The sequence below is a fragment of the Schistocerca serialis genome, chromosome 6, assembly GCF_023864345.2.
Source record: "Schistocerca serialis cubense isolate TAMUIC-IGC-003099 chromosome 6, iqSchSeri2.2, whole genome shotgun sequence".
Lineage (NCBI taxonomy): Eukaryota > Metazoa > Arthropoda > Insecta > Orthoptera > Acrididae > Schistocerca > Schistocerca serialis.
In genome coordinates, this window is record NC_064643.1 from 131,621,793 (window position 1) to 131,637,687 (window position 15,895).

Below are 15,895 nucleotides of genomic sequence, written 5' to 3' on the forward strand. Positions count from 1 at the left end.
AGCCTATCGAGTGCGATGGTTGGTTCGATGCCACATCGTTACGCATCAGTGTTGTCTTCGCAGTAAAAGTTAAATACTCCTGAAATCAAATAAAGTAAAAATAACGTATTTCGAAACATATAAATAGCTTATTGGTTGAGAGATCGCATTTTCAGTAACTGAAACTATAAGATCCACCAGCCACTAGAATCAATATTTCGCCACTAAAAGGAAGGTAGAAACCACCAGTTTTAGTGGAAAATCCACTAAGTTGGCAACACTAGTCGTTACCGGTAAGAGTAACTTAGCTACAGTTTACCTTTAAAAGCTTAAAGCTAACTGTTAGTAGTAACGGCGTTACAAGTACGCGTTACTCACCAACCCTGAAAGGAGCGAGTAGTTTTTCGATAGAACTGCAATTAGGAATATCTTTTGGCGATCTAGAGAAAATTGTGCACAACGCTCGTTATGATTATAGATCCGTAACGGGAATTTATTTTCTGTAACAATAGGAAATTTTATTTTTCATTGCAGTAACTGCTGCATTTTCATAGCAAATAACGTTTTATTTTGATGTTATGCTCTTGTTCATGTTTTATTACTGGATTATTACTGTGCGGCTGAAGTAAAATGCTTTGTTGGAATACATAATATTAAGGGGATTTCAAATTGTATTTCCGCGAAAATAAAGTGCATCTTTGGTACCATAGGTCATATTTGAGTATTCTCTGTGCAGTATTTACATTACACAGGACATTCAGTCATATAGTACACTGTTCAGAGTGGAAGTTCAGCGCGTGAGATGCGTAGTGCAATTATTGCGTAACGTAGACATGTCGTTCCAGCAAATAAATCCTCGACAAGGTAATGCAGATATCAGGATGTCAATAAATGCCAGTTGAACGTAACTCATAATTTTAATAATGTGCGGACAGTTTTTTTTTGTTTGTTTGTAATAGGATGAAGAATGTGTTAGTAAGACAGTGTAAAAGTGGACTGATGTTTTCTTATAACTTACATTAGTTTATGAGCATTAGGAACTTTAACGTTGGTAAATAGGAAAGAAATGTTAGTTACCAAACAAAATCAGAGTGCTCGCACGAAATAACTGAACAATCACACATTTGCTCTGCAGAATTAGATACGTTAGGGAATCATCCACCTCAAAAGTGAGAAATTCATTCCATTGTCAATTAACCAAATGTAATCAAAACTTAGTGACTGCAACAATCGGTGAAGTCTGAGGAAACACTTAGGCACCCCATATCACCATTGAGACTTTTTGAACAGAACATCTTTACCATCAGCTCCGTAGTTGGCTTTACCATCAGCTCCGTAGTTGGAATGTTTTTTATCAGATTGTGCTACTAGTGTAGTAGGGCTTACTTAGAAAGCACTCAAAACTTTACTGGATTATTAGTTAATATAGGATTTCCTTTGTGAGAATCAGTGTGCCATATTGGTAAAGATCCATATTAGAAAATAGTGATTAAAAATTAATATTTGCAATGTTTCAAACTTGCTTGAAGTGTTGTATGTGTTGGGAAGAGTTTTTCTTGTATGGATAGCCCATTCTGTACAGTTCAACCATGGGTAACTCCTTGTATCATAAGCATTTACAACCATAGTTCGTGTATATTTTCCTCAGCACTTTATAATGGGATAAGATATAATTAATATTAGCTTTATCTTGATATTTTAGTGTTGCCGGCCAAGGTAATGGAACTAATGTGTTGCTGCAGTTCATATTGATAACTGATCATATTGATATTTAAGCAGTTATGAGTAATGTCAATGATACATTTAAAATTATATCACCCCCACGAACGATATATGTTGGATGTTGCTGTTGGTTGGGTTGCTTGTGTGCATGTGCAGTAGGCCTACAGATAGCCATACCATAGGTGCAGCCACATAGGAGGCTTATCTGTTGATAGGCCAGACAAATGTGTGGTTCCTGAAGAGGGGATGCAGCCTTTTCAGTTGTTGCAGGAGCAACAGTCTGCATGATTGAATGATCTAGCCTTATAACATCAAGCAAAATGGCCTTGCTGTGCTGGTACTGCAAAAAGCTGAAAGCAAGGGGAATCTATAGCCATAATTATTCCTCAGGGCATGCAGCTCTTCTGATAATGGCATCCTTAAGGGTAAAATAGTCCAGAGGTAAAGTAGTCCCCCATTCTTAGGGCAGGACTAATCAGGAGGATGTCATCATTGGGGGGGGGGGGGGAGGGGGGGGACTGGCATATGTATCGGAGCGTGGGATGTTAGATCCCTTAACTGGGCTGACAGGTTACAAAAATTAAAAACGGAAATGTGTAAGCTGAAGTTACATATTTTAGGAATTAGTGAAGTTGATGGCAGGAGGAATGGGACTTCTGGTTAGATGAATTCAGGTTGTAAATATAAAATCAAATAGGGGTAATGCAGAAGTAGGTTTAATAGTGAATAACAAAATAGTAACATGGGTAAGCTACTGAGAAACAACTTTGTGAAAACATTATCATAGCCAAGAGGGAGACAAAGCCTGCACCTATCACAACAGCAAAAGTTTGTGCCAACTACCTCTGTAGATGAAGAAGAGAGGAAATAAATGTATATGATGTGATGGGAGGACTCTAATTTGATGGTAGGAAAAGGAAGAAAAGGAAAAACAGTAGGTGAATGTAAAATAGGGGAAAGGAATGAAAGAGGAAGCTGCCAGGTAGAGTTTTGTATAGAGTAGGAAGAGTAGGAACAATTTAATCATCGCTGGCACTTCGTTTAAGAATCATGAAAGAAGGCTGTAAATGTGGAAGAGACCTGGAGACATTGGAAGATTTCATATTGATTACAGTCAGATTTTGGAACCAACTTTGAAGTTGTAAGGCATTTCCAGGGGCAGATGTGGACTCTGACCACAATTTATTGGTTATGAACTGTAGATTAAAACTAAAGGAATTGCAAAATAGGAGGATATTTAGCAGAGGGGCCTTGATAACTTAAAAGGACTAGTGTTGTGACTATCATCAGTATAGGAAAAGATAGATTGCTAATTACTGTAAAGAAGACATGTCATGTTGCGGAAAGGCACAATTGAGACACTTGAATAAAGCTTTTGGCCACAGCCTTCTTCAGAAAAATGAAACTTACACCATCCATACTCACTGGCAAGCACACGTGACCACCAACTCCGGCAGCTGGGTTGGAATGCAGTTGAAGGCCATGACCGAAAGCTTTATGTATGTGTCTTTTAATTGTGCCTATCTGCAACGTAAGGTGTCTTCTTTACGGTAAGTAGCAATCTGTTTTCCAACATTGTTCTTAGTTTAAGAGGGAGCATTGGGCAACTACAGGCTAGAACAGGGGAAAGGAAAACAGTAGAAGATGAATGGGTACCTTTAAGAGATGAAATAGTGAAGGCAGCAGAGGACCAAACAGGTAAAAAGACAAGGCCTTGTCAAAATCCTTGGATGACACAGGAGATGTTTAATTGATGAAAGGTGAAAATATAAAAATGCAACAAATGAAGCAGCAAAAGGAATACAAATGTCTAAAAAATTAGATTGACAGTAAGTGCAAAATGGCTAAGCAGGAATGGCCAGTGGACAAATGTAAGGACGTAGAAGCATACATCACTAAGGTTAGATAAATGGCACCTATTGGAAAATGGAGACATTTGTATAAAAGAGAACCACCTGTATGAATATCAAGAGCTTGGACAAGTCCTAAGCAAAGAATGAAAAGGAGAAAGCTGGAAGAAGTGTATAGAGGGTCTTTACAAGGTAGATGAACTTGCAGGCAATATTATCGAAATGGAAGAGGACATAGGTGAAGAGGAGATGGGAGCCATGATACTACAAGTAGAATGTGATAGAGCACTGAAAGACCTAAATAAAAAAAAGGCCCCAGGAGTAGATGGCATTCCATTAGAACTACTGACGGCCTTGGGGGAGCCAGCCGTGCCAACTCTTCCATCTAGAGTGTAAGATATGATACGGGAAACACCCTCAGACTTCAAACAAGAGTTTAGTAATTCCAATTCCAAAGAAAGCAGGTGCTAATAGGTGTAAATATTACCAAACTATCAGTTTGATAAGTCACAGTTGCACAAATTCTTTACAGAAAAACAGGTAGAAGCCAACCTATGGTAAGATCAGTTTGGATTTCAGAGAAATGTAGGAACATGCAAAGCATTACTGACCCTATGACTTATCTTAGGTGATAGGTTAAGGAAAGCCAAACCTAAGTTTATAGCATTTGTAGATGTAGAGAAAGCATTTGACAATATTGACTGGCAAACTCTTTGAAATTCTGAAGGTGGTAAAATACAGGGAACGAAAGACTATTTATAATTTGTGCAGAAACAAGACTGCAGTTAGGAGTCGAGGGGTGTGGAAAGGAAACAATAATTGAGAAGGGAGTGAGACAGGGTTGTAGCCTGTCCCCAATGTTGTTCAGTGTGTACATTGAGGAAACCAAAGTAAAATTTGGAGAAGGAATTAATGTTCAGGGAGAACAAATAAAAACTTTCAGGTTTGCCAATAATGTAATTCTGTCATTGATAGCAAAGGACTTTGAACAGCAGTTGCCTGGAATAGACAGTGTCTTGAAAGGTGGATATAAAATGTATATCAGCAGAAGAAAATCAAGGAAAATGGACTGTAGTCAAATTGAATCAGGTGATGCTGAGGGGATTAGATTGGGAAATGAGACACTTCAAGTAGCACATTAGTTTTGCTATATGGACATTAAAATAACTGATGATGACTATAGTAGAGTGTACATTAGCATTTGCAAGAAAACCATTTCTCAAGAAGAGAAATTTGTTAACATTGAATATTGATTTGTTATGAAGTCTTTCTGAAAGTAGTTGTGAGGACTGTCGCCAAATATGTAAGTGAAACACTGACATTACGGTGTAGACAAGAGAATAGAAGTTTGAGATGTGGTGCTACAGAAACAGCTGAAGGTTAGTTGGGTAGAGCACCTAACTAATGAGGAGGTACTGAATAGAACTGGAGAGAAAAGAAATTTGTGGCACAGTGTGACTAGAAGATGGAATCAGTTGATAGGACACATTCTGAGACATCAAGGGATCACCTTAATATTGGATGGAAATGTGTGGGAGGAGGGGGAGGGGGGGAGGGCTAAAAATCATAGAGGGAGACTTGACAGATGAATACAGTAAGCAGATTCAGAAGGTTGTAAGGTGCAGTAGTTGGATGGAGATGAAGATGCTTGCACAGGATAGAGGAGCATGAATAGCTGCATCAAACCAGTCTTTGGACAGAAGACCACAACAGCAACCCTTGTATCTTTTGATATTGTGTATTCAGAACAAACCAAGACACTGTAATACTCCATATTCCACCACTTTTAAGCTAGTATCTCTTCCAGGTTCTAGTGTAGAAACTGTGTTAATTAATTCATAGTTGTTGATATTCCAACCTGGACACAAACATTTCTAATACAGAGGAATAACTAAATGATAAGATAAAAAGAAAGTTTGCCTATACCAGATTTCAGTTCTAGAAAAGCATGTAGATTGATAAACTATTGTGCACCAGGTGAAAGATAGAGTAGTATCTGAACTTATAAAACTGACTAATACTACATGAACTCATAACTGAGACATGGAAAAGAAAACATACACCAAAATATCATAAAACTCTATCATTATATCTAGGCATAAAAAAAAGAGAAAAGTTGGCTCGTAAGAGTCCTGTCGTTTGAATACAACATCAAATATCATTTGTATAGAAGTGGAAAAAGGGTAAAGAGTACAAAAATATCCCTGAAAATGTGATTTTCAACCAATTAGAGGTGTCTCAGATCAGTTTTGTCACTTGGAGCATTAAGAAAACAATTTACAAATGACACTCAATTACTTGGTGACTGTAAACACCAATTTGAGAGCTCTTCTTGTGACAGTGATCTGTAGCATTGTTTGTTTTCACATTTCCCTATTGGCCTTACTCCCTCAGGTTTCATCTTTTTCACCCATACTTCATCCGTCCTGCCTTTTTGTGTTTTTCCCACGTATTTTTGAGCTTGTCCCCATTCATTTTTATGTAATTTTTGTTTTTACGCTTTTTTTATCCTCCAGCATGGATCCTTGTTCCTTCCTTCTGAACAAAAACAGAAAAGTTTCCTTATCCGTAGGCAGAACCCAACCCCACATACTGTTCCCAAGTTGTTGCCGAGCTCATGGAATCTCTCCCCCCCCCCCCCCCTCCAATCAAATTAAGCATCTCTGGCTGCAACCAATTTTCATAATGACCTCTATTTGTCTAAATTTTGCCAGTCCATAGCCCTCATTAACCTTGTTCCACAAGACCATGTAAATCGGGCCCAAACATCCTTCCAATGCCTCCTCTCCAGCCATAAAATTCTCCTTCTCTGCAGTCCCAAATTACTGCATCTCATGTCTCTCACTGAAACTACTATCCACCACCGCTACAACAGCCTCAGAATTTTCCTCATATCCCCTCATAGCTGACAACCCTGCCTCACAGACCTATGCTATTTACCACTCTCACAAGCTACCTTACACCGCCATACAGAATCCAACCTAAACAGTCCCTAAACACTGTTGTGAAGCTTTGCTCTAAAAGCCATTTAGTCCCACAAAAGTATTGGTCCTTTCCAGGGGCCTTGTCTTTTGCCACATTCTCAAAGTCAGTCACACTGGAATTGTTTAACATTTTCTCTCCTCCTCAATCCGTACAGTGGAAACACTTTTTTCATGCCAACTCTTGTCACTCAACCTAATGCCAATGTTGAGCCCTGTCTGACTCAGTTCACTCCTCCAGTCAACCATGATGCATCCCACTGCCCTTCAACTCACCCCTATGAACATTGAAGAATTTACTAATCCCAAACCTTGCCTCACCATCATTTTCCAAATCCCTTAACATGGAAACCAACCTTACATCTACAGAATGAATCATAATCCACCACATAAAAACGTAACCCTACCTGCTGACAAAGGCTCAGCCTCTGTGGTTTTGACCTGCAGGGATCAACTGACAGAGGGACTTAGCCAATTGTTAGATTGCTCCACCTACAAATCCTGCCACAGTGACCCAAATCCAACAGGATATTGAGACTCTCCTCTAATTCTTAAGCTCTATGCAGAACTCCCCCTGCACTCCTACCTTCTACATGCTTTCTAAAGTCCATAAAACCAACCACCCAGCATGCCCATTGTGTCCGGTCAGTGTACCCCTGTTGAGAGAATGTCTAATCTTGTAGACCAACACCTTCAGCATATTACCCATATCATACCCTCCTATATAAATGACATCAATCATTCCCTGTACCAGTTCTCCACAGTTCTTGTCCCTTTACCACATAATTTTATTGCTACAATGAAATGAGATTCAGTTTAACACAAACCACAGACTAAATTACGATAAAATCCATACAGATATGTGCACATGAAGATATTGAAATTTTTGCAAGAAATAGAAGTGCACCTATGGAAATCTGAAGGCATAGTCTGTTTCAATTCAGGCATGGTAGGAAAAATCTTACCTTCATAGTCTCGGATGTTATTGAATTTAGCATACGTTAAAATGAAGAACTAAATAAGGAACACTTTTTTGCTTTATCTGAAACAGTTCTAGATATTTTATTGGTTTTTTGTTATTTGAAAGGTAATTGCTTTATGATTACAAAGAAATCCTCCATTTGGGCTAATCTGTCAAAGTGCTTTTACAACAGCATTCTGAACTTCTTATAATTTATGAAAAAATTTTGTTTCAGAAATGCCAGTCCATAAAATATTGATTTCTTAAATTATTTTTTTATTATTTTTTCCCCTTTTGATTAGTACCATAGGCCTATAGTTCCACATTCCCTGAAAAGGAGAGCTTTCATATTTTGGTTGAACAGGCTTTATAAACAATTGAAATTTTTGTGATACATAAAATCTGTTTTATTACCACATTATTACACAACAGGCTCATAAAAATCAAACATTATTTAACATAATTATAGTTTTGAAAGATGAAGAGACTCATTTTTCAAGCATTTTAAATGGTCCCGAAATATGTGTGAAAGGTCCAAAGACTTAAAGGTTTCAATTTATACAACTTCTGTGCACTCTGTTTTGCACCAGAATTAGCCAGTCAATGAACTAAAAGTGTGTTCCATTGCTTCAGTATCTTCATTTGGTATAAAGTGATGCCTTCCTGTTGAACCAATAGGAACTGGAGCACTAAAAATCTTCCAAACATTGTGAACAGGAAGTGAGCACTGACGGCGTTGTTGCTGTCCTTCAGCTGGAAACCTATATCCAGCAGCTGGTCTATGTGGTAGCATAAAATTCACCACAATTTCATTTAACTCACAATTGGTGTCTATAATCTCTGCAATCCACATATCATCATCATACACGCACCCCACAAATATCCCCCTTCGCAGGTTGTGAATCTGAATATTATCCTGCTGTTTCTGAGGTGTTGGCCGAACGAACAAAATTTCTTCTTTCTTGCTCTTTAAAGTGCGTGCAATATGAGTTTGCCCATCAGTTTTAATCCAAAAATGTGTCTTCTGAATTCCTTTCACAGGAGTACTTTGGTTGGACCATTCTTCTTTTTTCTGCACATGGAATTCTTAGATTTCCTCTTTGGACAAAAGAGTGAGGGCTGTGGATGTGTAAGATTTCAAGACTCTCAAAAAATCCTCAGCATTCTGAAGCACAGCTGTATTTGGTCTGGAAAGATTGTTTTGTAGCATGGTGCTTCAGCAGGCCTTCCACACTATCACAAGGCCCCTTCCTGTGACCAGTAGCACTGTATACCCAGTCAGTTGGCACAAGCAAATTACTCAATTCAAACAGCTGGTAACGATTTTTAAAATGACTGGGAGCACCATCAGAAATAATGATCATCTTCTCTGCCCCTGTTTGCAGTTGGATTTTGTGCATTGCTAGCAAAGCATGTGCTGAGTCACGTCCTGTGTCATCACTTATAATTGCAACACTTGTGGTCTTGTGAAAATGTCACTCCTGTAAAAATTGAAACCTGGTCATTACTCCAATGATAGCTTTGTACTTCTTGTGGGAGAATTACAGACCAGTTCTCAGCAAATTCACAGTGAAGCACTAAACATAGGCTAGTTCTTCAGCCTGTACACACCCTTTTACTTCTGCAATGTGTTGTTGCAATTTCTTCAGATGCTGGTGTGTTACTGCTTTCACTGAATATTTACCAAGTTCATCAGTGAAATTGTCAAAGGCAACAGTTTGTTTTCTTAATTAGTTTATTTTCCTCCCATGTTGCATATGTAATTTCTGCAGAGTTATCTGCTATGTCTTCCAGGCCAAGTATCTGTAAAGACAGTCCCCCTTTCCAGGGCAGTCACCGCATTCTTGAAACAAAGAAGTCACTTGCTTTACGTCACAGACTACTAATGACTTAACACGCCCAACCAAGGTGTTGTATGTCACGTGCTCCAGTAAGTTCTTCAAAGTTACCACACAAAGTTCAAAATTCGTGCAGTACAAACATAAATAGACATCTCTAGGTGGGTATGGAACTACCTACTTAGGTTGTAGTGCATAAAATGTTGATCTTCCAATATGTGAAGTTGTATAGTTGCTCTTATAAACTGCAAAAGTTTCTTTAATACTGCGAGTCGTGTACCTCCTCACTTTCGCAACGTTTTGACCTTCAACTGTTACTGTTTAGTGTCTTTTTTGTTGGCACTCTGGTAAGAACAGTACAATTTATCTTCCAGATAAGATGACTGCACTATTTATACTTGGTATGCTCCTACAGGATGAACATAAGGATCCGGTGTTCCAAAGACTCCTTTTACAGGCCTCACATTTCTTGATTTGTCTACCATGCACTTTGATACTGATGGAATGTGGTTCAAAATTGTTTTTTTTTTTGAAAATGTCTGGAATATTAGTTAAAACTTGCACCTTTTTTTACAGTAGGATGCACACTATTAAACAACTGAATTGACATTTGTGGAAAAACTCCTGGCAAGAGGTGTAAGAGTGCTTTGGTTCATTTTCTTCTGAAGATGGAATTCCTACTTTAAAGAGTGTGGTCAGCTTTGCCGTAGTGTATTCATCTGTAGCTTTAGTAATTTCTTTGTTTTCTTGATGTATAGAGCTTATGACTTGACTTCACTGCCCATGGTTTCTTAACAGGCCTGACACCTACCTCTGCAGTTGACTGATCCATGTTATTTATTGGTGCAAAATCTTCACCTGCAACATGGGAGGCTTCACGATGTTCAGATACTATCATTGTTATTCAGTCAAAAGATTTAGAACACAAAAAGTCGTCACTGGAAACATCTTCACCTTGAAAGAGTGTCTTCAAATGAGAACGCTTCTTCCCAACCTAACAGTCTGTGTTTTTTTATCTTATATATCACTCTTTTATGGATATTCAAATAGTCAGCACACTTCACTCTCCTGTGGCCCCTGTCAGAAAATATTTCAAACAGTCTTTCTCCCAAAACAAACTGCAACTGTGTCAACTGGCAAATTCCTCACAAAAACACACAACTGACTGGATGGTCTCAGATTTCTTATAAGCCTCTTCAGGAAGCAAATTAGCGCTGAACAATTAGAATACAGAAACCTGCAATGAACAACCACAACAAAGACACTGGCAAGAAACTACAACAAAGTGTAAGAAATAACTGCAACAATGAAAGTGAAAAGAAATAACTGCAACAAAGACAACAGAAATAAACATTGTAACAAGGAAATTAGTAAGAAACAACTTTAGTAAATACATACATTACCCTTGAAAATGAAAAAAAAAGATTTTTTAAAAATAAAACCTGCCCAAGGTAAAAGTGCAAGCTCTCCTTCACAGAGAATATAAAACTACAAGGTGCTAATCAACAGAAGAAAATCTAACTTTGAACTGGCATTTTGTTTTAAAAAATCCTGTAAATTAAAAAAAATTCAAAAGGTGACAGTAAAAGAACTTTGACATATATGTCCAAACAGAGTATCCATTGTAATCATAAAGAAATTATCTTTAATAAAAATTTGGAAATTTGCATCTCCAAAATGGTGTTTGCAGTGTCATCTTTGGAGGCCTGTATCTCAGGGCAGGAATTTTTTTTGGAGAAAACAAAAAAATATATCTTTCTTACTTGCTCCTAAATTCAATGACATTCGAGCCTATGAAGGTAACCCCTTGCCTGAAGTGATACGGATTATGCCTGAAGTAATGAAAACAAAGGGTACACCATTTGGACTAACTGTAATGAAAGCAAAGTATATAATAATGTTAAATTCGTAGGTTTTAATGTCATATGGCTATGACTGCTAACAAGTCTCTGAAAGGTGTTGCATGCTTCAGTACTTTCATTCAGTGATGATAATATGAGAGTATGAGTGAAAGGATGGAAGCTGGAAATAGGTTTTGTGTAAACTTACAGAACTGCTTAATTACAAGAATAAAAATGTTGATGCTACTATACTGGAAATTCTAGGATGAAACAACAGAAAATGAGGGAATGCAGCCAATCACCATAATCAAACTAAGAGCATTTGAACAGAAAGAAAGCTATGGGCAGTGTGTTGAAAAATAACATGTAGGCCAAACAATGTATTATTGAAATATATACAAGGGTAAGCATTGTTGCTGTTTGGAAACTACAAGCAATTTTATGAAATTTTTGCTTTTGTTTGTATTTTATAATCTTTTGTCCACAGGACACTTGCTCAATAACTGAGAATCCAACTGCTTATCTCTTGTGTTTGTAGTGCCTGTTACAGTTTTTGGTTGTCAGTCAAGCACTAATAAGCTGGGTGTTGGAAGAAATTGCGAAAACTGTGCCATTCTTTTCTCATTGGGGGAGCCAGTTTTATTCCCAATATCTTTCTCACTCATTTAAATACTATTTATGTTTCACATCTTATCAGGCCTAGTAATGACATTGCTCAACCACTGCAATTTATTATTAAAGTCCTATATTTTTCCTCAGCCATTATGTGAAAAAACAGAGTTAAGAAATTATCTACACTGAGGGTTGTCATTGTATTGATGGCCAAAATGTCTATGCCTTGACACACACAGGCAGCAGTGAATAGCACTCCCTATCACAGGAATGTAGTGTCTTTGATACAGAACTAGTAGCCATTATGCCAGCTTTGCAGTATATCAGCAGCTGCTCACATTAAACTTTTGTAATTTTGGACTGGCTCTTTGAGAAGTTAAAAGCTGTAAGTTAATGTTATCCATGACACCCACTGTTCACTCAAAACACCAGAAGTCCAATCGTTTCTCCCTGCACCCTCAGCCATGTTGAAATACCTGAACATTTACCACATATGATTTTGTCAAGGAGAGCACCAAAGAAGACACCTTGGAAATAAAGGTACCAGCCCTGGCTTAGGGGACCCTATTCCATTACATACCAGTGCCATGGCATAGTGAGTGGTATGCTGTAGCAAACATCAGCAAGCTATGTACTGTAAAAGATCCTACATTTGCATGGATGCCTTCATACAGAATGTCCCACTCGGAATCCGTGCTGATGCCATGTCCGCAACAATAGAATGACCCATTTGTATGATCTTAAATAAGCTGTCCCACCTTACTGCAGTAAGGTGAACTATGAAGCCAGTGGGCTCATTATCTGCAAATTTAGCAAGTGACATCCAGTAGAAATTTGTTTTACATTTTGTCAGACAATGTTGCTTATCTGAAAGTCAAACACTGAATTTTGTTGGCACCCAGGTGGGGTGATTCAGCTATATTACCAACCTTTTAAAATGACAGGGGTGTTCACTGTTTGGATGTGGAAGGTGTACCTAACCCCATTTGTCAAGCCCAGTGGACCTCCAGTTATTTTCAGCAAGGTTATTTTCTGCCACCCAATGGTTATGGTACGTTACTCTTCCAGTGTTTTGGTCCCTTAACCAATCAGTCCAATCCACTTTCATAAGACAGTTAATACTGTATGAAATTTGTTCATTATTCAACATTGATAATGATCAAAATAATTTGTACTTGTATGTTTTTAGATCTTGCAAGCAGGAAGATACTTGAAGAAATTCAGTTAAAGAAACAGATGCTCTTGAAGCAAGGTGTGGCGCCTACTCTTAACTCCTCTTCAATCAGTGCTCTACCTGTCGGAGTAACAAATGTTAGTAATAAACATCTAACTTAAAACACATAGTACTGTACTGGAATTATTCTTAGTGTCTTGTGAAGACAGAAATGGATTAACATTTTTGCTGTTTGATGGATGCAGAATTGAAATATGTAATTCAAACTTATAGTAAAAGTTAAGAGCCACTAGTTTCCTGAGACACTTGCTAGCTAAAAAATATTTGATCTTCACATTCTTTAGCTCTGATAACTTTTCTTTCTGTTCTAGCCATCGTCGATGTCAGCTGAAGCCCATATGCTTTCTCCATCACAGAGAGTTGCTATGCAGCAAGCCAATTCCATGTCATTTGGTTTCTTTATTACTCAGGATTCACTATTTGGGAACCTTATACTACCAGTGCTTCCTCGCTTTCACAAGTAGATAAACTATTGTAAAATGGCGTGCTTGAAATTAAAAGAACTTGAATCTTGGCTTCAAGATATTGACATTTTTGAAAAGCCAAAGGTGTGGCTAGAGCAATATGCGACCTCTCCACACATCGGTAGCCGTATGCTATATACAATGCAGTCTTGTTATGGAGACATAACAGGGAAGTTGGTAGCAGATTTGGGCTGCGGATGTGGTGTTCTTTCGGCAGGTGCTGCAATGCTTGATGCAGCACAGTGTGTGGGATTTGAGATAGATACTGATGCTTTAAGTATTTTTTCGCAAAACATATCAGAACTTGAACTTACAAACGTTGATGTAGTGCAGTGTGATGTGACTAATGGGTTGCCACTATGTTTTGACAAAGTGTTTGATGTTGTCGTTATGAATCCACCATTTGGTACAAAACGCAATCAAGGTGTAGATGTTAAGTTTCTTGAAGTGGCTGTGAAATTAGCCAGTGAGGCAGTTTATTCTCTTCATAAAACCTCAACAAGAGAATACATCCTAAATAAAGCCTCAAACTGGAACATGAAAGCTGAAGTTCTAGCAGAGCTGCGTTTCAATTTACCAGCTTCATATAAATTTCACAAAAAGAGTTGTGTTGACATCGATGTTGATTTCATTAGATTTTCATTTTTATCATAAAATAAATAATGTATGTAAATAGTTTTGTTTCATGGCAACAGTCATTTTAAACTGTGTAATTCCTTATGTCCTATATTGATATGCTCCTAATAACTTGTGTGTGTGTGTGTGTGTGTGTGTGTGTGTGTGTGTGTTTCCTGCCGCTTTCACTTACTGTACATACAATGACAATTTTGTAATAATTTAAGCAGGAGGCAGTGTTCAGTTTTTATCATGGTGGATCACATTTCCTTTGAGTGTGTTCCTCAAAGTGTTTATCCTAGGACTAAAACTGCTTTAATGTGACATTTGTTCATTGTTTGCATCAAGTGGCATTCATTGTACGGCCAATCCACCATATCCAGTCGTTACACGCACTGCTGTGAAAATTTTTACCATTAGATAACGGGAACGGCATTAGTGCCCCTAGTGGTGAGAAGCCAGCCATTGGCTTGATTGTTTTTAATTATTTTTTCTACTTCATTAACAAGGTAGTTCTTACATTTTTGCATTCCAAGCATCCGTAAAATATCGGTAGATTGTGACATAAACATAAAATCACCAATTCAGTGACATAATTTGTAAAGGAAATCATTTCAGTTTAAGCTGTTTAAAACGCTATTTATTGCAAATTTGGCACATTGTTCTTTTCAAGCATGTTGGGAATTTGTAACCCACTCAGTAATATAAAATTGTGACACGCTGTGTAAGAGGCAGTTGCATATGATGGTTTGAATTTATCTGCTGTTCCATATACTGTACACATTATAAAGTTGGTGAAATAATAATATAAACACTTAAGTTTAAATCTCACAAGATATCAGTGACAAAGCTACAAGTTATTCATGAAGATACATTGACTGTGTGTATAATTGCAGCTTACTCTGCTGAAGCAAGAAAATATAAACACACATTTCATGCTTGAGCAACATACATTTCTATTGTCTGTTATTATGATAGGCACTTTCCTTGACACACAACAATTTCACATGATTATTAAGATTTGCACATTCTTACATTTCACTCGACTTTCTAAGACACAAACATTTTTGTAAGTGTAGCAACTTCTGCTTCAGAAGCAAATGTGTTTAAGGTTCTTGCCGTTTACGGTTCAGATGTAGCAAAAATTGTGGAATTGGTTTCTTTTGCGTGTGTGTGTGTGTGTGTGTGGGGGGGGGGGGACACCTTCTATTGCTTTTGATGTTTATCATTCAAATATGTGTGGTCCCCCCCCCCCCTCCCCCCTCAGCTACAGTTGGGGTATAATTTGCCATGTAAATAAGTATTGCATTTCATACAAGTTTCCGATGCTTCACATTCACTGATTTGTTGGGAGTGTAGTTGTTGAGTAGATATATGATGAAAGATAGTGTCTTTTGCTGTTTACTAGCCACTTTTTGTTTGTAAAAGAAAATGACATTCTTAAGTAAACAACTATAAGTCACAAGAGAATCGTAAATAAGCTGCTCTGTAATATACTGTTTCATACCCTTCAGGGTGTTTAGGCCCCTAAATAAAGACAGATTGGTGTCATTTTTTATTTAGTGCTGAGTTTTATGGTACTCCAGATACTCCCTTTTCCAAAAACTGTTTGAAATCAATGTAAGAAATGCTGTTCACACTCATCTGACATTGTATTCAGAAATATAACTTTCCGTCCACTTGGAACACTGCTGTCGAAGTGTGTAACAAGAATGAGCAGGAGCATTATGACTGTGTGCGTTAATCTGTGGTATTGTTTTCAATATTGTATAAGAAAAAGGACAAGAGTACTGACAAA

General features: G+C 37.7%; 2 protein-coding genes across 2 annotated transcripts; both read left to right on the forward strand.

Annotated features, from left to right (window-relative positions):
• The first annotated feature begins 688 nt into the window (after positions 1-688).
• Positions 689-13,633, forward strand: LOC126484473 (SOSS complex subunit C homolog). Its single transcript, XM_050107999.1, has 3 exons — positions 689-843; positions 12,974-13,095; positions 13,330-13,633. The coding sequence occupies exons 1-3, from the start codon at positions 813-815 to the stop codon at positions 13,480-13,482; spliced, it is 306 nt and encodes a 101-aa protein (XP_049963956.1). The 5' UTR covers positions 689-812; the 3' UTR covers positions 13,483-13,633.
• LOC126484472 (rRNA N6-adenosine-methyltransferase METTL5) lies at positions 13,498-14,158 on the forward strand. The gene has a single exon (XM_050107998.1). It carries the CDS (start codon positions 13,498-13,500, stop codon positions 14,134-14,136), a length of 639 nt encoding a protein of 212 aa, XP_049963955.1. The 3' UTR covers positions 14,137-14,158.
• The last annotated feature ends 1,737 nt before the right edge of the window (positions 14,159-15,895 follow it).